Source organism: Xenopus laevis, chromosome 9_10L, assembly GCF_017654675.1.
Source record: "Xenopus laevis strain J_2021 chromosome 9_10L, Xenopus_laevis_v10.1, whole genome shotgun sequence".
NCBI classification, from domain to species: domain Eukaryota; kingdom Metazoa; phylum Chordata; class Amphibia; order Anura; family Pipidae; genus Xenopus; species Xenopus laevis.
In genome coordinates this window covers 131,511,411-131,537,626 of record NC_054387.1, presented here as the reverse complement: position 1 = coordinate 131,537,626, position 26,216 = coordinate 131,511,411, and the positions used below count along the sequence as shown (strand labels likewise).

The 26,216-nt window shown below is 43.2% G+C and overlaps 1 protein-coding gene across 2 annotated transcripts; it reads right to left on the bottom strand.

Annotated features, from left to right (window-relative positions):
- Positions 1 to 1,391: 1,391 nt before the first annotated feature.
- Positions 1,392 to 17,691, bottom strand: rnf112.L (ring finger protein 112 L homeolog). 2 transcript variants are annotated; one of them, XM_018239996.2, is made up of 13 exons: positions 17,356 to 17,691; positions 11,071 to 11,347; positions 9,553 to 9,765; positions 9,100 to 9,237; positions 8,849 to 8,953; positions 8,682 to 8,732; positions 8,548 to 8,592; positions 7,007 to 7,093; positions 6,779 to 6,902; positions 6,381 to 6,511; positions 6,239 to 6,292; positions 4,525 to 4,599; positions 1,392 to 1,926 (listed from the first exon to the last, which is right to left on the bottom strand). In XM_018239996.2, the coding sequence occupies exons 1-13, from the start codon at positions 17,496 to 17,498 to the stop codon at positions 1,534 to 1,536; spliced, it is 1,836 nt and encodes a 611-aa protein (XP_018095485.1). In that variant the 5' UTR covers positions 17,499 to 17,691; the 3' UTR covers positions 1,392 to 1,533.
- Between the last annotated feature and the right edge of the window lie 8,525 nt (positions 17,692 to 26,216).

Genomic DNA, 26,216 nt, shown 5'->3' with positions numbered 1-26,216 from the left:
CTAAGCATTCTCTATGCTTGTTGCTCCTCAGATCTAGCACACAATGGGTTAAGGAATGAGGGAGCTGAAGGCGCTGCAGAGCATGATGTCATCAGGAAGCAGCATCCAAGTGTCTGGGAACTCAGCCCAGACTAAACAGTGAGCGTATTCCTGAGTGTGAATACACAATCACACTCATCTACACACTGACCCACAACTGCACAGTCGCACTCACAAACCCCCCCCCGACAAACCTTGTTTGATTACTCCTTGCCTGTGGAGCTTACAACCTGGTAGCAGTAAAAGTATACCTTTTTCTCACAACACACTCATACAGAATGGAATCGCTCTTTTCCACAACCTACGTGGTTTGGTTACCCTTTAAACCATCGCCGGTAACTGACACCCTGAAGAAGTTGAGATTGGATACTCAACAACGTTTTAAATATCAGCAAGCCTTCTGCTTCCTAAATCTTGACACCATTAGTTCTAAAGAAAGACCACCTTTCACATGCCTGACGCGTTTCGTCTTGATTGACTTCAAAGGTTTCCAGCCGAAACGCATCAGGCTGAAAGGTTGTGACTTCATCCGGGGGCCCCCAGTTCAGCTTACTACAGTTGGAACGCCGGCCATTGAGATCAGTCTGGGATAGCGCTAGAGAAGAGAACCACAGAGGGACGGACTATAGGCAACCGTAACCGCATTTTTATTAAGATAGATGGCTATTAAAATGTTTTACACGATCGTAATGGCATATTTTTTTAGAATTAACGGTGTCAACATTTGGGAAGCAGAAGTTGTTCCAAGACTTGCGGATCTTTAAAATGTTGTCGAGTATCCAATCTCAACTCCTTCAGGGTGTCATTTATTGGTCGTTGGTTTAAAGGGTAACCTAACCCCGTAGGTTGTGGAAAAGAGCACTTCCATTCTGTATGAGTGTGTTATCACAAAAAGTTGTATTATAAAGTATAGAAATACTACACCATATTTATTCCTGAGCTTTTCTAAAGCTCTGGTCCACTTTCAAATCTTTTTTTTTGCTGTCATATCAGAAGGAGAATGGACGTGGTGAACCGGCTAAGGGACGGAACTACAAGGACCTTCGAATATTCTATTTACTTTCTGAACGGCTTACAGCCTGGAGCACAGGGAGGCCCCAAGGTCACGGGAGGTGGCCTCCAATTAGGTATTTGCTTTCATTTTATATCTTGTACTAGACTGATCAAAGCAAACTGCTGATTGGTTGAACAACATTTATTAATGGATGTGAGAGTATACATAGTTCAATGAAACTTTATATTACCGCACACCTCCTTCCACTTATTCTGCGTAGTGGTGCTGGTCTTCCGTTGACCTTGCCAGGTCACCTTACTGCTTTGTAATTTCGAAAAACGGTCCGCACACACCAATATTGCAGTCGGGGATTGTGCCCCTTTTATTAATGCCACCAACAACCAATATTCAACGTTTCGGGGGGACACAGCCTCCCTTCTTCAGGAGTATACATAGTCTCATTAGTCTCATTAAACTAAAAACATTTTGTGCTTTAGCCCTTAACGGAAAAATCTGCCCAGCATCGCAGTCATGCCAGTTTTGAGCATCGAAACAGCTCCAGACGCAATCTCCATAGCAACAGCCCTCTCGCCTACTGCCACTACGGGCTGTGCCGCCAGCATTGCAGTTCCTCGGGCTGCTGTGGCTCCCAAGACACTACACACCCCGAAGCCTGCGGTGATGCCGACCCCAACGGCGTTCATTGTGAAACGTGTAGTAAAGTCATTACAGAACTTTTCTTGTATCTCCAGCAGTCTCACTTCTAGATCCTTCAGCATGGCGTCGTGACTCGAGGTGTTGCTGCCCTGTACAAACTGCATGAATTTCTCGAGGAGTTCTGAGAATTTTTGCGACACTTTCACCCGCATTGTGGGAGGCAGCGTTAGGGAAGACTGAGAACGAGAAAAAAAAGTGCCATTATTGGGTGTCGGTAAGAGCACAAAATATGAATATGATTCTAGAACTTTCTTACTCCATTCACAAATAAACCCTGGTCCTGGTATTTGGTAGCACCCTCAAAAAGCCCGAGAATCTCTGCTGACAGTTTGTTTCACTCTACATGTGTAAACTGCTCCAGTTCTACATTTTAAAGGAGACATAGGATAATGAGCCCCCCCCCCTCTAATTTTATAGGCAATAATATATATACTATATGGTGCTGGTTTTATTTTTGCCTAAAAAAATTTTTCTTTTAAAAAGGGCCCCCTTTTAGATCTGCTAAGATCCCCGTCCAAGTTTCAAATGAGGGGTGTGGGCGTGTCCTAATGTTCCCTGCCAGAAGCACAGTAGGAGGAGGACAGCCAATCACAGCCCTGCAGTCACACAAGCACAGACATGCTTTAGTTCAGCCTAGGTGCTGATTGGTTCCTACCCTACAGTGCAGTGTGCTTCTGGCTCCCCTGCACAGCCTGGGAAAGGAGGCAGCAGGAAGTGGAACAGATGGGCGGGACTAGTGGGGATTTTGCAGAAATTTTCAATAAAGTCACCATAAACACAACTTTTTAAGGCACATTCCTTCTATATCTAAGAGAGTTTAAAACACTGGCACAGTATTGGTTTTTACATAATATGTCTCCATTAATAAAGCAGTCTTCACATCTCGCCTCAAGTGCTCCATGGATATAGATATGGACTCATTGGTGGCCACTTTCAGAACAGTCCAGCGTTTTCTCTTTAGCCATGTTTGTTGAAGTGCTTCAATAGCATAGGACGGCAGCATATTCATAACACACCAGCCCCAGTATTTCATGACATAGTGGGCCCAGCATTATATGGCACCATGGCCTAACATTTCATGATTGTCCTGCTAGAAGACACATGATCTGTGACAAGGACACAGCTTTCTGACACCAGGTTCATAACGCCTTATCTCCAGATTTTGTGATACCATACTCAAGTTTCACAGGCTGAAAATGAAACTCTAAATATCAACGAACCTCTTCCATGACTGTAGGGATGGTCTTTTCTTTGAAGGCTTTTCTGAGAACAAAAATATGCTGCGCTTTACCAAAAAGCTCTAATTTTGCCTCCATATGACATTCTGAAAGAAGGGGTTTTGCTTGTTAAAGTATGTTTTGGTCAACTCCAATCAGACTTCGCTGTCTCTTCCTTGTCTCCTACCATTCAGTTGGCAATGGTTGAACTGTGGTACCTTGTATCTGTAGTTCAGTTGATCGAGGTTCTTTCACCAAAACTGCACCAATCCTTCTCTGCCATCTTTGATCGGTTTTCTCCATGTCCTGGGATTGGTTACAGTGCCATGGGCCTCAAACTTCTCTAGACAATTACAAGAGTCCTCAGCACTCAACCCATTATCAATATATTTAAGACAGAGACATTTCTGAAAAATGCCTTACCCTTTAAACAAAACAGGGATTGTTTGTCCATATATTGCAATATATTTAAGCTGAAGAACTACGTCAAAGTCATCCCATATCTGGCCAGTCCTACGCTTAATGAATCAGATGAAAATTAAGAATTCTATTGCTTCATTATACATTTTACACAGGGACTAAGTTTTACCTGCAACTTACTTGCTGCTTTCAAAGTAAACCTCCCAAACTTGGCTGCCCTTTTATTAGACACCAGTGGGATCACCTGACTATAGTTGGAGAGGGTGGGAGCTACAACATGGAGCTGGTCACTGCTCCTGTAGAACTATAACAATCAACAGAAAGTTGTGCTCACCACTAGTTTTTAAAACCATTAGGCGGTGTTATAGTACTACAGAAGCAGTGACCAGCTCCATGTTGTAGCTCCCACCCTCTGGGAGCTACAACATGGAGCTGGTCACAGTAGCACAAAATGGGTTGAGTGCAGAGGACTCTTGTATTTGACTATATGTATTTTGTGGTCACAGCCTCGCTGCACCCCCGCCTAATGGTTTTAAAAACTAGTGGTGAGCACAACTTTCCCTTGTTTGTTATACCTCAAACTTCTCTGACACAAAATCTAATGGTCTCTGGACTTGAAGGCTGAAGATGTTGTCTTACAAGTTTCTGTCTCATTTTCTCAGACAGCTCTGTGCTCTTCATTTTCTTCTCCATGTTCGGCGCGGCGAACTCAGACACAGTATAGCAAAATCCAAATATTTCTTGCAACTTTCAAAAGGTGCCACTAACTTTTTTCCAGGCCATTTTAGGATTTCTGGAATACGATAACCTTTGGCAACTTTCTCCAGTTTTTTTGTGTTGCCCTTTTGAAAGCAAATGAATTACATACTGTATGTGAATACCAAAGCACTGGTTTTCATTATTTTCAATCATTTTCTGGCAGAACTGGTACATTATTTGAAAAAAGTGCAAAGGTGCCAATATTTTTGGACACAAGTGTAGGTGCGTTTTGCCCTCACTGATCCAGTTACACCACATGACCCACTGTGGCAGGTAAGTGGACGGAACTTCTTGTAGTTGCATACAGACATTTGGAATGAGGGATTTGATTGATTTCTGAAAAGAAAATATATATATTCTCGGTTTCCTTTCACCTACCTGATTTTTCAAAAAATCCTGAAACTCATTTTCAATGTCTCCCATGAGCTTTTGGTTCTTAATGGCGTAAAACATCTGTAAATATGGAGCAGGAAAAGAATTTAAACATTTTAAATAAATAAAGAAAAAAAACAGAAGAATTTTACGTTATTGGGTGACAACGTTTGGACCAGGTCTAGTAACCCATAGAAACCAGTCAGTAAGTGGCATTTACTGGTCACTTGTCTAACTAGGCCTAATGCAATCTTCCTTAAATTATGCAAGTATCCTTTAAGCCGATGGTCAAAGTGGCCAATTAAAAAAACGGTAGCGGTGGTTCTATTGCACAATGACCCCAGCATTTCTTAACACTTGTCGCTGTATTTTAAAGGGATACTGTCATGGGACAGTTCAAAATGAATCAGTTAATAGTGCTGCTCCAGCAGAATTCTGCACTGAAATCCATTTCTCAAAAGAGCAAACAGATTTTTTAATATTCAATTTTGAAATCTGACATGGGCATGGGGCTGGACATTTTGTCAATTTCCCAGCTGCCCCCAGTCATGTGACTTGTGCCTGCACTTTATGAGAGAAATGCTTTCTGGCAGGCTGTTTTTCCTTCTCAATGTAACTGAATGTGTCTCAGTGGGATATTAGTTTTTACTATTGAGTGTTGTTCTTAGATCTACCAGGCAGCTGTTATCTTGTGTTAGGGAGCTGTTATCTGGTTACCTTCCCATAGTTCTTTTGTTTGGCTGCTGGGGGGGAAAGGGAGGGGGTGACATCACTCCAACTTGCAGTACAGCAGTAAAGAGTGATTGAAGTTTATCAGAGCACAAGTCACATGACTTGGGGCAGCTGGGAAATTGACAATATGTCTAGCCCCATGTCAGATTTCAAAATCGAATATAAAAAAAATCGGTTTGCTCTTTTGAGAAATGGATTTCAGTGCAGAATTATGCTGGAGCAGCACTATCAATTGATTCATTTTGAAAAAAAAAAACATTTTTTTGCCATGACAGTATCCCTTTAAGACACAGTGGGCCCAGGAACATATGACCCAGTAATATATATTATGGTCCAAGCATTTCATGAAACAGTGACCCTGATATTTTTATGACACAGTCTCCAATAGAGTTCCCATTGTTTGAAACCTCACTGGACAAATAAGAATGAGATCTAAAATCAAATTGGTGCTCTAAATCTCTCTTTTATGTCTATGGAATTGCACACTCAAAACAATGGTCCAGGAATGCGTTTTTGTGGCATGCTGCTGGTCAGGGTGCTACTGACTAAACAAAAGTAGTGGTACAATGGAGTCCAGCCAAAACCCACCCTGCTTGTAGCAACTTTTTAATTTATTCAGGGCCCTGGGACCCCCTAAAACAAAGAAACATCCCTGAAGTCACCACACTTGATGCTACAGTCCTGTTTGTGTGATGTCTGCAATCTTTTCATGCCATTGCTCACATTTTGTCAACAAGTCAGGCATTCTAAAATATGATCTGTTATAGGTTCCATTGCCCTTTGGTGGGACCCTCTGCTTTGTCTCCTTGACATGGCAGCTTACTAACATGCATGGATGAGACCCACCTCAGTAACAACAGTTTCCAGATATATTGAAGCATTTCTTCAAATGAATGGGTACAGACTCATTGTAGTTTATGTTATTTTCTAGGGCCCTTATTACAAGAACTGTATATAAAAACGTATACTTCCCCTATCCAATACCCACCTCCATTGGGGAAGAAAAGCCATAAATTTGCAGATTAAGAACTTCCGTGAACTCCTAGACAACAGATAAATAATAAAGATATGTAAACAAAGCAAACGCCCGTATACTACAAGGAACATCAGTGTTCCATCTGTATACAGACCTGTAACATAGAAAATACGTGAGCAGAGGTCAATAACTCTCCATCTATATTCGTCTTAATATGCGTGCAGATCCCCTTAACTACTTTAGAGACATAGCTCCTCAGGCTTTCCTGAAAGTCTTCATCCATGTCTGAAAAAGGGAAAAGGAGACAAAAGGCTAAAGAGCTTGCATACGGAGGTCCTTGGAATCGTGTATGGCATAATCTAGGTTTCATGGTGGAGAGTTTCATTGTTTCTAGTGGTTGGGGACTATAGTTCCCCTCATTCTCAATCAATGAGAGGTTGACTGAACATGCTGGAGTTGAGGTCCATATCAGCTATACACTATTTTGTCAAACTGGTCATGGTGAAAGCAGTGGGTTTATGCATGCCAAGACCCCCAATCGTATTGTGATACCTTGCAGCCTTCCTTCGCTCTCTCCAGTTATCCCCTTGCCCGGATGGGGCAGCAAAAAACAGCGTGTCTGGTTGCTTTTCAGGCTCCATAAAACTTTGGGGTAACTGTTTAGTTTTTCTAGTTTCTGCAAGAGAAAGAAACACCGAGAATGTTCAGCAATTTCCCTTTAAGTGTATATTTAACATTTAAGGTAACAGGCATGATGAGCATCAAGGACATTTACAGTACCTCAATTTCCCGACTGATATAGGAACGAGCCACGTCTCTGTCCCACTTCTTTGAGTGGTACCAATCTCGAACCAGGATATCGAGATGCTGGAATACACAGGAGGGGGAGAAGGGAGTGCAAAGTGGTGGTGAGATTTGATGGTTTGTTTACACTGCCTTTGCTTAGCATCCATACATCTGCAGTGCAGGACTGCTGCTTTTGAAAACAAGCACGAATAAATGTAAACAAGCAACAGCTATAACACATCCTGATGTCTTCTTGGGCAAGTTCTTTTCATTTACGGTCTGCTTTGGCAGCTCCTTTGATTGTGCGGAATGAATCACCCTTTTGGCATGCAGATTTTACTGATGCATCTGGCGCACACAATACACATTCCATCCCATTTCATTTCAGCAATCAAGAGTCCCCTTTCAACGTAGTGAAAGATTCCAAAACAGTCAAAGAAAAGGTGCAGCCCTGCCTAATGCTGGTTTGCTGCCCAGTCCAAACTCCATTCTCCAGAGGTCCCCTTTCCTGCTGTCCTGCCCAATCCGATTAGCTCAAACTAATCACAGAAAATCAAGGTGATTTATCACAAGTATCAATGGACAAAGAATACTATTACATATATAGTGAATAAAGTACCCCCTCTTATAAAATATAAGGATATTATAAGTTACCGAGGAGTTTCATGACCATATAAAAACACGAGGCCGAAGGCCGAGTGTTTTTATACAGGTCATGGAACTCCGAGGTAACTTATAATATCCTCATATTTTACAACGAGGGGTACTTTATTAATTATAATACACAAATTTTAGTGAGTCATGTGACAGAAATTACATCACTACTCACCGTTTATAACTGATGACATCACTACTCACCGTTTATAAGGATATAATTTACAAGATATTTACGGCTTTTGTGTATTATAAGTAATTACGCCACAGAACCCTTGGTGTTTGTGACTTCTACTAATCCCGGTCAACCATCAGTAACTTTTCTACTGGGTTTTGTGACGAGCAGGGCCAGCTCGATATCCGTGGGACTCGAGAGTCTGGCGGGTTTGAGCTGACTTCTGCACACAGTTTGCGGGCAGGTTCCAGTTGATGTCTGCTCTCCCTGTCCACAACCTTGCCGCGCTTGCTTCTTCTTCTTCCGTCAGTATCTATTTATAGGCACACGCCTGCCTGCCCCCTGTGATGATGTCAAAGAGGGGTGGGGAAGAGTGCCTATAAATAGAAGTGCCAGCGGGTTAGGTTTGGTTGCGGATTGGGAGTGGACGGGTTAGGGTCGGTGCAGGTCAAATTCTTTTTGACCACTAACTATATGTTGACCACATCACTATTGCAAAGATACCCAAGAAAGCATCCACAAAGAGCCAATCGTGTAATTGGAAGAGTGCACTATGTCAGGAAACAATAATGGGGAGAACAAGGACAGATTTCTAGAGTGAGTGCATCCCATCATGTTAGAAGCCATTTAAATCAAGTCCATTGAGAAAGCATGAAATGAATGGCCAAAAGACTTGCGAGAGGCAAGGGAGCACAAGGAGTCTTACCTGCAGGTTCTTTGGTCCACATTCCTCTCCCATATTCATGTACATCTAACAAAAGATTACACTTATTACTACCATTTATCCCAGAGTACCCACCCCTGCATATCACCAACATACTCAAACTTCCGGGAGCTCACCTCCATATAGTCCAACTCTGTTTCCTTCAGATTTGAAGCCACATTAAAAATCTGCAAGATTCCAATAAGAACAAAGAGTGAGCACCCCATCTTACATCTGCCATCTTATGTACTTATGGCTGAAGTTACATATATCGTTTTGCTCTACAAGGGGTAAAACTGCTTACCAAGTGCGAGCTGATGAACAAGGATAACGCAGAGAGCTTAATGCAGGTTTCTCGGTCACTCTCAATATCCAAGGAGCCCTCAGTATCCAGTAGAAAGACTGCAATCTGGAAAAGGAAATCTGAGGGTAAGACAGAGATGATGGTGGCAGGTGTAGAGATGGTCTTCTGAGTCAATGAAGTTTCTCCAGCAAACCCTGGTTAGTCTGATAAACATGGTGCAACACGTGGTGTTGGTAGTGGTGGCTGCTTACCTTCCCCCCTTTATGATTCAGTAGGAAAGGCCGGTTCCACATCCAGATACCCTTTGTGGTGGTTTCAGTTCCAGGACTCCACTCGAAACCTTTCAAGGGCTCATCATCTGCCCCCAAGGAGATCTCCTCATCCATCTCCTGAAAGTGATGGATGGACAAGCATATCTATTGTTAGCAGTTAACTGTCTTCAACCCAGGGCTTAACATTCTGCAGCATTAGTGATACAATTATTATTGTTATTAACTGCCTTTTATCTCATGCACTTCTAGACCTTTGCTTTCATCATAGCACTTGCTAAACCAGTATTTGCAGAAGTCATTTGAAAGCACTTGATGATTCATTGGAAAGAGAGTCTAGACAGCTTGTTAGATAGACTTTACAGCTCTGATAGAGGTATGGTAACCCACTGAAGGCTTGTTATTATACACAGACATGGTGCCCCCCACACTCACCATGCTTCTCAGCGCCCGCATGATATAGTTCATCAGAAAGGACTTGCCCCGCCGTTTCTCCCCAATGATGCAGAGAATGAACACCGGGTAATTTGAGTATCTCGTATTTAGGAAGCAGTCGTGAGCACCTGATAGATCTAAACTCAGACGACCATTCACATCCGTCCAGACCAATTGAATTGGATGATCCGGTTCGGCAGCTGTAAGATTCTCCTAAATGTTGAAATAAATAGATTTTAAGAATGAATATTGAAATGCATATTTATCATCTCATGCTCTTCCTCTTAAAACTGTCCTTGATGACTTTACCATTCTTCACATTACACTTTAGATTATATTCACCATGCCTCCTTTAAATTTGAAGCAAAAAAAAAAAAATTTGGTTAAATGGTCAAAAAAGCCTTCTCATTCAACTCTTTTGAGTTGCACGCACTTCAGATTTTCCACCCTCTCTCTGTACGTGTAGCTGTCATTTATGCTCGTTAGCCTGCTCCTCTGCTGCCTTCCTTTCTGACTTTGACACCCGGCTTTCTTTCTTTCTCTGCACTGACAGCCCTTCAATCATCCTTGGGGATTCCAAATTGATGATGCTTCACAACCCTGGTCCTCTCGTTTTCTCTGCCTAACCTCCTCCTTTGAGCTCCAGCAGTGGACAAACACCCCTACTCATAAAGATGGCCACTTTCTGGATCTAGTCTTTGCTAAAAAAAAAAAACTCTCTCTCTCTCTAGTTTTAACAGTGACCCCTTCCCCCTTTCCGATCACCATTTGGTTACATTTTCCATCTCTCGCTCTCCCTGCCCACCTGCTCCTTTACCCACTGTCTTAGTTCAGGATACATGTGACATTGACCTCTCAGCCTTAGCTGGAGGTTCTCTGTATAGATATTCTCTGATGGATCTGCTCATCACATTAAGATGCTCAGAGGCTAACTACTTACACAAAGGTTTCTCAATGGACACCTTCCTGATCACCATTTGGTTACATTTTCCATCTCTCACTCTCCCTGCCCACCTGCTCCTTACCCCACTGTCATAGTTCAGGATACACAAGACATTGACCTCTCAGCCTTAGCTGGAGGTCCTTGGAATAGATATTCTCTCATGGATTTGCTTGTCACGAGGACTAATTAACCAATTACACCAATTACAATTACCCATTTCCGATCACCATTTGGTTACATTTTCCATCTCTCACTCTCGGTGCCCAGCTGCTCTTTCCCCCAATGTCTTAGTTTGGGATACACATGACATTGACCTCCCAGCCTTTAGTTCTCGGAATAGATATTCTCTGATGGATATGCTCGTCACAAGAACCAATTAAGATTCTCAGAGGCTAACCACTTGCACTAAGGTTTCTGGATGGAAACCTACAAGCAGTACATAACTGACCGCACAAATCCTTGCTTAAAGGCACAGCACACAACAAACTCTAGATTTGTCTTCATGACCAGTCCTATTCCCACCAACCCTCCTGCCTGTACGTTTTATAGCTGATTGGTTGCCAGCTTTGCCTTACCTGCATTGCGTCACTCTTTTTTATACCCTGCTTGATTTTGGAGATGAGATTTCCCAGTCTGTAGTCAGGAACTATTTGATTTCTAGGGCACACTGCCCGACATTCCGGGCAAAGGTATCCCTGTGAGGTGCCCCAATGGGTAGTGATGCAGTTCCTGCAGAAAGTGTGTCCGCAGGTAATGTAGACAGGGTCGGTTAGGTCGTCCAGGCAGATGGAACAGGTAATATCCTCCGTTAATGAAGAGAAACAATCTGCTCCATATTGGGGGTGCGGGGCACTGCTGGGAAACAGAGGTGTTTGGGAAGAGCAAGATTAAAACTAGTGCAAGATGAGCCCTTCAGAACTTAATTGAACTGCTTTGCTTCTAATATTCAGAACTCCAAGATGGATGAACTTTTTTTTTTTTACAGGTTTTATCTACCAGTCGGTCTAGAACAGAGAATATGCTAACGCTTCTATGATTGGCTACATGTTGCTCCAACAAGTGAATGTTCTTTGCATGATTGGCTACAGGTTGGTATAGCACCGTGAATGTTCTAGTTCTATGACTGGTTACAAGTTGATCTGGGCCAGTCAACCTGTAAATGTTCCAGTGCTCCGATTAGCTGCAGGGTGGTCTAGTCCTGTACAAGGAGTATTACTCTCTCTGGCCCTGTGAATGTTCTAAAACTAAACTATGACTGGCTGCGGTTAATCCAGAACGGTAAACATTCCAGTGCTCTGACTGGCTACAGATCTGGTCTAGCCCAGTACAGGTTATTATCTGGCTGGAGATGAGATCGGTCTAGCAATGTTATTTAGGGATGGTTTACCTTCAAGTTTACTTTTAGTATGCTATAAATAGGCAAATTCTAATCAACTTTTCAATTGGACTTCATTATTTATTTTTTATAGTTTTTGAATTATTTGCCTTCTTCTTCTGACTCTTTCCAGCTTTCAAATGGGGGGTCAGTGACCCCTTCTGAAAAACAAATCCTCAGTATTGCTACACATTTATTGTTATTGCTACTTTTTATGACTCATCTTTCTATTCTGGCCTCTCCTATTCATATTCCAGTCTCTAATTCAAATCAGCGGCTGGTTGCTAGGGCAATTTGGACCGTAACAACCAGATGGCTGAAACTGCAAACTGGAGATGCTGCTGAATAAAAAGCTGAATAACTCAAAAACCACAAATAATAAAAAATGGAAACCAATTGCAAATTGTCTCAGAATTTCTCTCTCTACATCATACTGACAGTTAACTCAAAGGTGAACAACCCCTTTAAAGTGGAACGGCCACCCAAACACAAAAAGCTGCCTAATGAAAGTCCTTTGCAAATTAAACATGAAACACAAATGATTTTTTTTCATTAAAACATCCCTACCTGGTGTTTAAATATCTGTCAATTAAATATTATCTGTCCCGCCTCTATGCTGGAGGCATAGAGCTGGAGCAGTCAATTACTTTCACTTTCTATTCAGCACTTCTCACATTGCCCCTTCCTTCCTCAGGCTCTATAATTATGTAGGGCTCTGCTCATGGGCATTAGGTCCCCCATTCTGGTGTATACACAAGATTTTGGGGTGAAACAATTTGCATTATTAACCGAGCCCGGCTCCTGCCTGCTTGCTGTGACTGTGTACAGCGGCGATTCTAAGGAGCCGCCTGAGGCGGCTCCTGCAATGCCGCCCCCCCTCACCAACTTACGCGCCGGGAGGGGAGGCAGAAACACTACTGCGGAGAGCGCAATTGCGCTCTCTCGCAATAGTACAGCTGAATTTCCGGTTCAAAAACCGGAAATTCGGCTCTTAAAGGTGCAGGAGCGGCTTTTTGTCGCCCCTGGAATCCTTTCAGGCGCTGTCGCCTGAGGCGAGCGGCTCAGCTCACCTCATTAGCGGCGCGCCCCTGACTGTGTAATTCCAAGATGGAAGGAAATAAATAATAAATATAGTGTAAGTAAAGTTTATTATGCTCAACTAACGTGATAGAAAAGAGTTTGGAATTATTTCTTGGGGTGACAGGTCCCCTTTAATACTGCAGCTACAGGTAGGTCCAGCCCTGTGAATAACGACTGCCTGCTGAGTCTAACTGTACCCACTTTATTATCTTATTATCACATTATTATCTTAAGTGTATATGATGTGTATAACTACATATCATACACAAAAGGGCAATTGTGTGAGCTACCTTTCCAGTTAAGTACCCAACTGTGGCATTGCCAACTCAGCGTTACATATGAAACCCACACGGTACATGACTCAGGCTGATTGGACTGCACCGAGCAATGCTGCCAGGTCACACAGTGAGTAGCACAGATATGTCCAGTATATCAGGTATAATATAGTCTGACTGGAACTCGGGGTGGGCAGGATAGACAGAGGCTTTATGTGTAATTTCAGAGGGGGACAAAGGTTATAATCACATGCAACCGCTCCTGCTTCTTCTGCCCAACCAATCCCAATGCTACACCTTAATGGTGACCACACAGACCATTGACACTGAAGGTTTCGCTCTGGCTAGTAGCAACTGTGGAACCTATAAGTCATCTATAGTGTCAGGGCTACCTGTGGCCTCATAATAATAACCGTCACCTCTAGGTCACATCATTCGGCCACCACCATCAGGCCCGGACTGGCAATCTGTAAGTTCCGGCAAATGCCAGAGGGGCTGCTGTAAAATGCCATAGACAGTCACTGTGGAGTGGGGCTGGTGGGGGACTGGATGGGCCTCTTGTGTATTTGAAATGCCAGGGCCTATTTTGAGTCCCAGTCAGCTTTTTGTAGTCAGCACTTATCCACCGCTTAGTAACTCAGACGGTGCACGTGTCCAGTGGCCCACTGTCCAACCGGTTTCACAAATAGTCCCATATACGACACAGATCCATTCAGGATAATAACTTTAAAAAGCCTTTATTTGCACATGGCTTTTAGATCTGCAACAAACATGACGTGTCGGGCTCACCTGTAGCCCTTTTTCAAATTACTGCTACGTCTGTGGAGTTACAATTTATACCAATTATCACAGCGCCATCTTTTGGCTACATTGTCTCATTGCTCCAACAAAAATGACAATTGCAACAAAGTATCACTTATCTGTCTCTGTTACTTTTAAATTAATCTCTCTGACTCAACTTCAAAGTCTTTATACATCAGGTATAAAGACAACATTGTGCAGTTTGGCTGCGCTTTATCGATGATGTTTTTGCGTTATGGACGGGGCCACAGGAGTCCTTACAGGGGTTCCATGAGTATATTAATTCTGTTTTACCCCATATAAAATTTACCATACATGCTGATCTGCACAAGGTGTCTTTTTTTAGACACCATGGTGATCAAAGAGGGAAATCATCTAGTGACTGATCTGTTCGTTAAAGCAACTGATAAAAACACTATATTACATTAGATTACAATTCATTTCACCCCATACAAACACGTAAGCCATTGCCGAAATCCCGATTTTTGAGGGTGAGGAGAATAGTAACAGATGACCAGAGAGACGGTCGGAACAACTGGATAATATGGAAGAAAAGTTCCTCCGGAGAGGTTATCCAAAATCCCTCCTGAAGCAACAACGGGCATTAGTGGAATCACAGGAGGGGGATGCACATAAAGTACAAAAAGAGAAAGTAAAACTGACTAAATTTACCTCTGTGAGTGGACATGTAGCAAAAATTATAAGGAGACATTGGGGAGTACTAAGGGATGGGTTACCAGAAATTGATAGCTTCAGACAGCCCCCAGTAATGTCTTACAAAAGGAATAAAACTGTGGGGTCCCAACTAGTCAGATCCAATGTGGGAGGCCTTGGGAATGGATTGTTTCCTTGACTTTCCTGCAATTGCTGTTCCAATTGCCAGAGAGGGGATATCATAGATCATCCGAGAAAGGGTAATCCTATAAAAAATAAAAGGTCACTATACGTGTTTATCCTCATATGTAGTTTATACGATTCAATGCCCGTGTGGCTTGCTATATGTGGGTCAGACCACAAGGATCGTTAAAGAAAGAATAAGAGAGCACAAGTCAGTAATTAAATTAAAGAAAGTGGACCAGGTGGTCTCTGCTCATTTTACGGATGAGGCTCATGGGGTTCACCAATTCAAATTCCAGGTTATTGATCAAGTTCCCATACCCCGTCGGGGGGGGGGGGGAACAGGATAAGGGAATAATTAAAGAGAGAAGCAAGGTGGATACGTTTGTTGGGGACTTTGGAACCCCATGGCCTTAACCGTGAATAGGACTCACATCCAATTTTCAGATCAACTCTATACTTCTGCAATAACCTAATGGTGACAATATGTTTTCATTTGGTTGTATTTTCAATGTTGTACATTTTTATATCTTTCAGAGTATGGACTGATCTGTAAGGATCCACAGGTATAACCTGATGTATAAAGACTTTGAAGTTGAGTCAGAGAGATTAATCTAAAAGTAGCCAAAAGATGGCGCTGTGATAACTGGTATAAATTGTAATAGAAATGAAAAGAAGTAAAACCCCTCTCTATTCAATTGACCACCAATTAAAGAAAATTCAAGTATTAGTGCAGCAGTGTCAGAATTTATTAACAGTTTCGTTAAAGGTTACTAACCCAGTGTTGCTTCAATTATTGGGCAGCCATCGCGTGAGATCCCATTTCCAAGTATCGCGAGACCTCATCGCGAGATCTCATTTTCAAGTATCGCGAGACTTTGCATTCAGGAAGTGATAAAGATACCACACCAAACGAGTCACTTTTAGATTTTGCCTTGACAAAGCCAGCAGGCGAAACACGTGTTGGCACACTGGGAAGCGCTTTTTGTGAAGCCTCCTGGGCGCTTTCCTTATTTTTACTATTGCAAAATAATTTCCTATTGATTTTAAACTTTTGCGACCGCATTGATTCTTCTTTTATAATCTTATCTGTTATCCAATGGCACTGTGGGATTTGTAGTTTTATAGGGAAGATTAGCTCTCCGAATTATAAGATAGCAAGGTAAAATTGAGACTACAGTCCCCAGTGACCTACTTTCTCCTCCGTGTGGGGTCCCAGACTTAGAAAAATACAGGCAGCTAGAACTTGGGACTTCTCCACCTCTAACAATTTTCCTATTCCTCCTTTCTCTTTCAATGCTGGTCTCCTTTGAATAATTTTATGCAAACGTTTTTTAACACCCTATAACTTTAACGGGGGTGTATGGATTAATTATTACTCACCAATTTTTATGCAGTCCTCAGAGGTTACCTTAATTGATCTGCAGCAATTTTAATGAATTTAGTAAAGTTTACTTTTTAACAGTTAATCAGTTATTTACAATCTTCTATAATGAATGGATTTTAATGTGTGATATATAATAACGAATTAACTTTAATCTCACTTGGGTCAATTTAATCCTGGTTATTTAAGTTAACTTCTTAATTTCATTTGAAGCACTAGCACTTTATAGCACAATATTAATTAATCCTGTTACATGATTTTTAATTGCTGATGAATTATTAGCACCTAGCACATAGCACTTTATTGGGTAACCCAGCAATGGCTGCCCAATAATTGAAGCAACACTGGGTTAGTAACCTTTAACGAAACTGTTAATAAACTCTGACACTGCTGCACTAATACTTGAATTTTCTTTAATTGGTGGTCAATTGAATAGAGAGGGGTTTTACTTCTTTTCATTTCTATAACACATTATTTTGGTAATCACACCTCTTTCGTTCGGAAAACGTATTGCTTTTTTAGGAAGGTACACTGAACAATTCTTTCTTTATGGTATAAATTGTAACTCCACAGATGTAGCAGTCATTTGAAAAAGGGCTACAGGTGAGCCCGACACGTCATGTTTGTTGCAGATCCATGTGCAAATAAAGGCTTTTTAAAGTTATTATCCTGAATGGAGCTGTGTCGTATATGGGACTATTTTGAGTCCCAGCCCAGACCTGACCACCATTACTCCTACCCCTGCCACCCCCACAATCACTGCTCCCACCCCCAGTACAAGCCCTAGAGACAAGCAATCTAGTAAAGCACTGTCCCACCATGTATGAATATGTGCCCAGAACATGGCAGACAGCAGCACTACAGGGTAATCCCTCTGAGAGCAGGTCTAACCCCCTGCCATAAAGCAAGGCCCTACTGCTGCTGTTTGCCGGACATGGTCAGCTGATCAGCAACAGGAAAGTGTCAGGAAGTACAGGGAACATAAGAATGACCTGCTGCTATCAGTGTATGATTATATCAGTGTATCAGTATCAGATATATATATCAGTGTATCAGTATAACCAGTGTATCAGTAAAGGAGGGGGTGAAGGAGGAGGTAACAGCTCACCCGGATGAAGTCCCTGAATCTCCGGCCTCTGGAGTGTTTTTTGGCTTTCTCTGCCTCCTTCTCCCTCTCCTGTTCTGTGACTGAGCAGCGCTGCCCCTTCTGCCTCCTCTTTCTCCTGCCGCTGCCCGGCTGGGACCCTCCATGTTTTTATTATCGGCCGCCCCTGACAGACATTAGACTCCGGGCCTACTCCAGCCTGGCCCCTCCCACTGCCAACTTCAAATCCTTACTTCCTTCTAATTGCCCCGCCCCTTCTATGTCGCCTCCATAAGCAACGCCCCTCTCTGTAATCGGTTCTACTTCCGCTGCTCCCCTCCCTCTGCCCCGCCCCTTCCCTACTGCCTCTGTCTCTCTCTGCCTTGTGTCCCGCTCTCACTCCTCCCCTCCCACTCTATGCCCCTCCCCTTGTCTATAAAAGCCTCTCTCTCCCCTGTGTTCCAAACTCACGCCTCCCCGCCTCTCGGTGCAGTGTCTGTCCCGCTCATTAGTGTGTGAGAGTATTTATGTGCAGCCTCTCCCCCTCCAGTCTGTATTATAAACGGGGTGTGTGTGTGGGGGCGGGGCCTGTGACACGCTGAGACCTTGGTGTTGTCACTGAGGTGATTATGGCGGAGTCCGGGCTCATAACAAAGGGGTGACAGGGAATGTTGGACACATTATATTATTAGTCCATGTACACTTACAGGCTCAGAAGCCTTGTGTTTTAAAGGGGATTGTGGGAAAATTGTGGGACTTCACTTGTCCCGCCCCCAGTCTGTATAGGCCCCTCCCTCTTCCCCGTTGTGTATTTGTTTCGTTTCTGCTCTAATCCCTCCCCCTTATCTCTCAGCCCAGCATTCCTCTGTCTGACTCACTCTCCCAGCATGCTCAGCAGCCACTCACCCCATGACATTAAGGACACGCCTCCTCTCTGAGACCCCATGACATTAGGGACACGCCTCCTCTCTGAGACCCCATGACATTAGGGACACGCCTCCTCTCTGAGACCCCATGACATTAGGGACACGCCTCCTCTCTGAGACCCCATGACATTAAGGACACGCCTCCTCTCTGAGACCCCATGACATTAGGGACACGCCTCCTCTCTGAGACCCCATGACATTAGGGACACGCCTCCTCTCTGAGACCCCATGACATTAAGGACACGCCTCCTCTCTGAGACCCCATGACATTAGGGACACGCCTCCTCTCTGAGACCCCATGACATTAGGGACACGCCTCCTCTCTGAGACCCCATGACATTAGGGACACGCCTCCTCTCTGAGACCCCATGACATTAACGGACACGCCTCCTCTCTGAGACCCCATGACATTAGGGACACGCCTCCTCTCTGAGACCCCATGACATTAGGGACACGCCTCCTCTCTGAGACCCCATGACATTAGGGACACGCCTCCTCTCTGAGACCCCATGACATTAAGGACACGCCTCCTCTCTGAGACCCCATGACATTAGGGACACGCCTCCTCTCTGAGACCCCATGACATTAGGGACACTCCTCCTCTCTGAGACCCCATTTCAATGTTTCCACGTGAAGGAAACAGAGTTGCCAGGTTTGTGTTTCAAAACCAGCCAAAGACTATAAAAAAAAACTAGCCAAAACGTAGCCAAAAGCCATTTTAAAAGTAGCCCAAAAATAGCCCAATTATTACACTGAAAAATCTTAATAAAATGAAGTGATAATAAAGGTACAACCAGCTTTCAGCCTTTTCCCTAAGTGGAACCTGAGGGGAATCTATATACCCTGTTCCTATACACTTAGTCCCTACTTCTGGTCTATTAGTAACCGGGATCTTAATCCCTCTGACTCTCCTCGTCGGAGCCTTGAGCTGCTCAGCTAAATAACCAGTCTGTCTGTCACTCCTAGAGTGACCTATAATGGTGATTAGCCTATTCTTACTAGACCTGACCTGTCTAGGTTCCACAGAGCTCTACCTGCCTGTTCAGGTCAGAGCCAGCACAAAATGGACACTGAAAGCATGGCTTCAGAGCCTTTTATATCCCAGCACAGTGCCATCTGCTGGTCACTGTGAGAAACAGCAAGGGGCATAGCTTAGAGCAGGAAGAGCAAACAGTACCCCTCCCAACTGTATTTTAGGCAGGGCCGCCATTAGAAATCACAGGGCCCCGTACAACAAAATTTATGGGCCCCGCCCACACTGACGCCCAAGCACCACTCCATATCCCGCCCACTCCACATTGCAGTTAAAAGACCACACAGACATCAGCGCTAAAAAAGTAACCCCCCCACACACAAGTTATAAAAAGCTATTGATGGTCAGGGCCCCCTTATAAAAAATTGGGGCCCCAAAAAAAAAATTTAATTTTTAAAAAAAAAAACATTGGTGGCAGGGGCCCCCTTATAAGTTAAAAAAAACTTGGGGCCCCAAAAAAAACAAAACATTGGTGGCAGGGACCCCCTTATAACTTAAAAACAAATTGGGGCCCAAAAAAAATAAAAAAAATAAAAACATTGGTGGCAGGGGCCCCCTTATAAGTTAAAAACAAATTGGGGCCCCAAAAAAATTTTTTTTTTAAAAATTATTTAAAAAAATAAATAAAAAAATATTGGTTACAAGGGGCCCCTTACAGGTTAAAAAAAAATTTTGGCCCCAAAAATTGGTGGCAGGGGCCTATAGAATATTAAAATAATACATTGGTGGCCAGGGGATTAAAAAAAAAAAAAACACACACACACAAACTGGTGTTCAGTAGAATTGAACTCAAGGCTTCAGTACTTCAACTTCGCCTCCTTTCGTGACTTCGGGTCTTTTCGGCGCTTTGGGACTTCGGCTTTGGCTGTTTTCGTGACTTCGGGTCTTTTCGGCACTTCAGCTTCGGCTTTCGGCACTTATGCATTTGGCAACGCAGAGGCAAGACGTACGGCTCGGGCACTCGTAAGGGGGCCCCGGATCTTCAAAAAATGCAGCGCTGCCGGGCCCCCCTTCATGCCCGGGCCCGGTACGCTTGTCCCCCCCTGATGGCGGCCCTGATTTTAGGACCCAGTTAGGTGTCTATAACACTGAGGGACTGCCTGACAATAATACTGGGGATGGTTATTTTACACATCCCTACATTAATATATACAGTATATAACACAGACACACGTCTCTCAATAGCAGCAAGCAGGGACACAATACACACACACACACACACACCTTACATTCATACAATTCTAGCTGACAAGGGCACAATTTATACCTACACAAACTGTGCCATTGTGTCATGTACCTATTTAAACACACACTGTACACAATACACAACACACAATACACAACACACAACACACAACACATGCAGGGAAAGTAAAAGGGCTGTACAGAGAAACACTCACCAAGGACATTTCCACTGTACCTCAGCCTCTCCCCCTAATATCTCTGATTCACTCCAGAGTCCAATTCAGCCGCACACACTTCATTTGCTTTAAAAATTGGGCCGGTTTTAAAAGTCCAAACAACTTCTAAAAGTAGCCCAAATCTGTACGTTGGCGGGTTTGGACTTTTAAAACCCACCACTAGATTTTAAAAACAGCCCAATTTGGCTATAAACTCGCCAACCAGGGTTGCCAGGTCTAATTTTCAAAACCAGCCAAAGTCAGCTCCAAACTGGGGTTGCCACCCAACTGGTAAAACACCGGCCAAGGCCGGGCCGGTATTACAAATTTACCGGCAATGTAGTTGCCAGTAATTTGTAATACCCTTAAGAAAAAGCCCTTGGCCCACCCTCAATTTGCTCAGTACTTACTTTTTTTTCAGGTTTCTGTCCATTGCATGCGTGGGCTCCACCCCCTTTGCAGCACAGTGTATGACTCCGCCTCCTTTTTATTCCCGCCCCCCGGACGGTAAATTTTTTTAGAAAAGGTGGCAACCCTATGCCAAACCCAGCCTAAAACTAGCCAAGAGGCACTTGAAAAGTAGCCCAAAAATAGCACAATATGTGCAGTGAAAAAGTCTAATGAGTATATGTGAAAATACACCTTTTTCAAATTTTCACAGCTTCACATATTTTTCCATGAAGCAAAATGCGACAGATTTATCCGTCACTGGGGGGAGTAATTACAGAGGGAGGCCCTGGAGGTATAGGGGCCCTTATAAGGCTTAATAAATATACAATTTCAATAAATATTGGTAAAACAGCCCAACCTCTAGTCGTTTTGGTGGCCAGCAGATTTTTCGCCCTAAAATGTCTGAAATTGAGCAAAGTCACCGGAAAATGCGAGAATGCGTAAAGGGGTTGTTCACCTTTAAATTAACTTTTAGTATCATGTAGAGAGGGATATTCTGAGATAATTTGCAATTGGTATTCATTTTTTATTATTTGTGGTTTTTGAGTTATTTAGCTTTTTATTCAGCAGTTCTCCAGTTTGCAGTTTCAGCCATTAGGGTTGCTAGAGTCCAAATTCCCCTAGCAACCATGCACTGATTTGAATAAGAGACTGGAATATGAATAAGAGAGACCTGAATAGAAAGATGAGGAATAAAAAGTAGCAATAACAATACATTTGTAGCCTTACAGAATATTTGTTTTTAGATGGGGTCAGTGACCCCCATTTGAAAGCTGGAAAGAGTCAGAAGAAAATGACTATGACGATTTTCATTCATCCAGGTCATGGTATATCTAGTATAGGTAAATCTAAATCAACTGGACTTGCTGAGTAATCATTGAAGACGTTTCACTACTCATCCGAGCAGCCTCTTCGTTGATTACTCAGCAAGTCCAGTTGTTTTAGATTTACCTATACTAGATAGTCATAAGACAAAGGGCAAATAACTCAAAAGGTATAACATATAAATAATGAAGACCGATTGCAAAGTTGCAAGGAATTGGACATTCTATAACATACTAAAAGTTACCTCAAAGGCGAACCATCCTTTTAAGAGTGACGGGAGCCCAAAATCTGGTAAATCCCGACTACACAAGTCAGTCCCATTGCATGCTGGGTATTGTAGTCTTACATTAAACTTGGCAGTCGGCAAATTGTTAAACAAAAACGTCATTACCCAACATGCACTGGGAGACGCAGGCTCTGCACATTAGGGCCAGAAAAAACCTTGGTTGGTTTCCAAAGTACAAAGGCCCAAAAAGTAGCCTAAAACCATATCTTGACTAGTTTGCACTTTAAAAAACTTTAAAGGGATACCATCAATTCTGCACTGAAATCCATTTCTCAAAAGAGCAAACAGATTTTTTTATATTCAATTTTGAAATCTGACATGGGGCTAGACATATTGTCAATTTCCCAGCTGCCCCAAGTCATGTGACTTGTGCTCTGATGAACTTCAATCACTCTTTACTGCTGTACTGCAAGTTAGAGTGATATCACCCCCTCCCTTTTCCCCCCCAGCAGCCAAACAAAAGAACAATAGGAAGGTAACCAGATAACAGCTCCCTAACACAAGATAACAGCTGCCTGGTAGATCTAAGAACAACACTCAATAGTAAAATCCAGGTCCCACTGAGACACATTCAGTTACATTGAGAAGGAAAAACAGCAGCCTGCCAGAAAGCATTTCTCTCCTAAAGTGCAGGCACAAGTCACATGACTGGGGGCAGCTGGGAAATTGACAAAATGTCTAGCCCCATGTCAGATTTCAAAATTGAATATAAAAAAATCTGTTTGCTCTTTTGAGAAATGGATTTCAGTGCAGAATTCTGCTGGAGCAGCACTATTAACTGATTCATTTTGAAAAAAATTTTTTTTCCCATGACAGTATCCCTTTAAATTAGTAGCCAAATTTGGCTGGAAAACCACCAACCTGGCAACCCCGGTGTAAAATCCCAGCAGTGGCTGATCATGTGACTAATCATGTGGGTGGGGCAGTTGGCTCACGCTCTATTGGTCACCTGTATAGCCGTGAATAGCAACAAACGTATTTGCATTTGCCTCTTTCCTTATTAACCCTTCAGGTGCTGCAGTGCTTCCATCTGCCCATGTGACGCGGTGTCCGTAAAACCGGTGAGTAACATTGGTCACAGTGTCGCCCCAATCCTTAAACGCCACGGCGCTAACGATAGATATAAAGGAGCCATGATCATGTGTGTGCGCCCATCACTATACAGTCTTACGCATACCTCCCAACTGTCCCTTTTTCGGAGGGACAGTCCCTCTTTTGACAGCTCAGCCCGCAGTCCCTCATTTGTACTGGAAAGTCCCTCTTTTCTCTGCACTGAACAGCCAGAAAAAGAAACAAAGTTTCTCACTTAATTGGCTTTTAGCAGAGAGCCCAGAACAGCTAACAGGTGCAAATAAGATACTTTGTAACAGTTTTGAGACACAAAAACACAGTTTAGATAAGGAGAAATATTTTCAAACTTTCATAACCTGCCAAATTTTGTAAAACAAACATGGTAATTAGGGGGTGTGGCCTCAGAAAGGGGTGTGGCCTCAGAAAGGGGTGTGGTGAAAAAATTGCTGCGCTACATGCTGGAAAAAAAATTTTTGTCCCTCTTTTTACTTCCAAAATGTTGGGAGGTATGTCTTACGGGTTTGTATGGATTCTGCTGTATAATATTGGAGCGTGAGACTGTTGTGATTTGACTGGCAGTTGCATCCTATCTGTCAGCACTTTCCCTTGTGCCACACAGGAAGTGTTAAAAGAACCCTACAGCATGCACTTTTGTAATAACTAATGGGGCAAATCATTGGGGTATTTCCAGTCACACAGTGGCGGGGAGCAAGGGGTACGAGCGGGCCAGGACCCGCACTCCCTCAGGACCCCCCGGCAGCCCGCGCGCCACTGATAATGCCGGCAGTATGGAGGGGGGTGGGGCCCGGCTGCGCGTCACGCACTAGGGCCCGCCCCCCTCTAGTTACGCTACTGCAGTCACAATACATTAGTTTAGAGGTGCCACTTACCTCCAGACACCCCAACCTCATGAACAGAAGTAAAATAAAAATACACAGTGGAAAAAAAAAACAGCTTTAATTAAATATATTTCATCTGCACTGAAATGGTTAAAAAAAAAACATAAAAACAGCAGAAAGGTTGATTCTGATTTTTAACAACACACACACAAGAGACTATAGACTGGGGCACCCGGCGGGATGCTGTACGAGCCAATCAGAGACAATAGCCCCGCCCCATGGGCAGGGCACGCGTGTGACTAATGTATGACATCACCAATGTATCGACCAATCGAGGGACAGAGTCACAGATAAAAGAAAAAACAGTGTTTGTGCAGCGCATTGATCCGTTCTTCCTCTTCAATGACCTCACAATGGGGCGTATTTACCAATAGAAAAAATGCAGTTTAATCTTTTGATAAATATCCTTCCCCATTTATCATTTGTAGCTGCTCCTGTTTATATACAGTAGGTATAGGGGCAGAGAAATGCATTCATTTCATCATCCCCATAAGCGTTAACTTTTAGTATAACGTAGAGAGTGATATTCTGAGACAATTTCCGATTTCATTTTTTATTATTTGTGGTTTATTGTATTGTATGTAATTTCAGCCATCTGGTTGCTATGGTCCACATTACCCTAGCGACCATGCATTGATTTGAATACAAGCCTGGAATATGAATAGGAGAGGGCCTGAATAAAAACAATACATGTGTAGCCTTACAGAGCAGTTGTTTTTTTTTTTAGATGGGGTCAGTGACCCCTATTTATAAGTTGGAAGGAATAAGAAGGCAAATAATAATAAAAACTATAAAACATAAATAATGAAGGCCAGTTATAAAGTTGTTTAGAATTAACTGTTATACAACATACTAATGGTGAACTGAACCACTCCTTTAAATTTTGATGCAGGCTGCGCAGATTTTGGAGCTGCCATGTAATGTGAATCTACATTAATTACTAAACTGTACTAAGACTGTATTGTGTATATATATATATATATATATATAGTCAGTGGGTCCCTAAGCGAGAATGTGATGGCCCAGTCACTTAGCAGGTAGCCCATCTGAGCAATAAAGCAGGGTCCAGGGGACTGTCAGCTCTACTAACCACTGTCACATGGTTTTTACCAGTAATCAGGTGCCTGTATTGTACGGGCCAATCAGGTGCCTCTCTGTTGCATAATGCATATGGAACAGTATTTATTGAAGCATTTGGTATAATGAGCACAGCTGCACGTGCCAGATGCTTCAATTAAGCTTCATATCTTTATCCAGGATGGATCTCAGCAGCAATGGAAGACCACCAGTGATGGGTGAATTTGTCGCGTTTCACTTCACCACGAAATTCGCAAATTTCCTGCGAGTTTTGCAAAACAGGCGAAAAATTTGCGAAATGTGAATTTTCGGTTGGCGCCAGCAACAATTTCGCCGGCGGGCGACCATTCCAACGGCGACCTATGACTCTCATTAAAGTCAATGGGCGTCCGTTTATCTGACGCCGGAGTCGGAATGGTCACCGGCGTCAAAAAGATTTGACGCTGGCGAAATTTTCGCGGCAAATCCGAGAATTTATTTGTCACCGGCGAAACACGGAAATTTGCTGACAATTTGCACCTCGCAAATAAATTAGCCCATCACTAAAGTCCACCTATCCCTCAATTACTCCCTTTCTCTGCAGCAGGGAGCCACAATGGATCTATGTTTGCCCAGCACCCTGACGGCCGTGTTCTAGCATATAGCATTCAATATATGCCCCTCCCACTTCTGTTTCTGTCTGCAAAATGAACTTATCATGCTCCTGGATCTGCTCTTAAACTTCTGTTTGTTTAGGATAGCAGCTGCCATATTAGCTTGGTGTGACATCACTTCCTGTCTGAGTCTGTCCCTGCTCACTCATAGCTCTGGGCTCAGATCACAGCAGGGAGGGGAGGAGGGAGAATGGAAGGGGGAGAGAGGAGCAAACTGAGCATGCTCCAGCCCTGGAGGTTTAAGCTGAAAACAGGAAGTCTGATA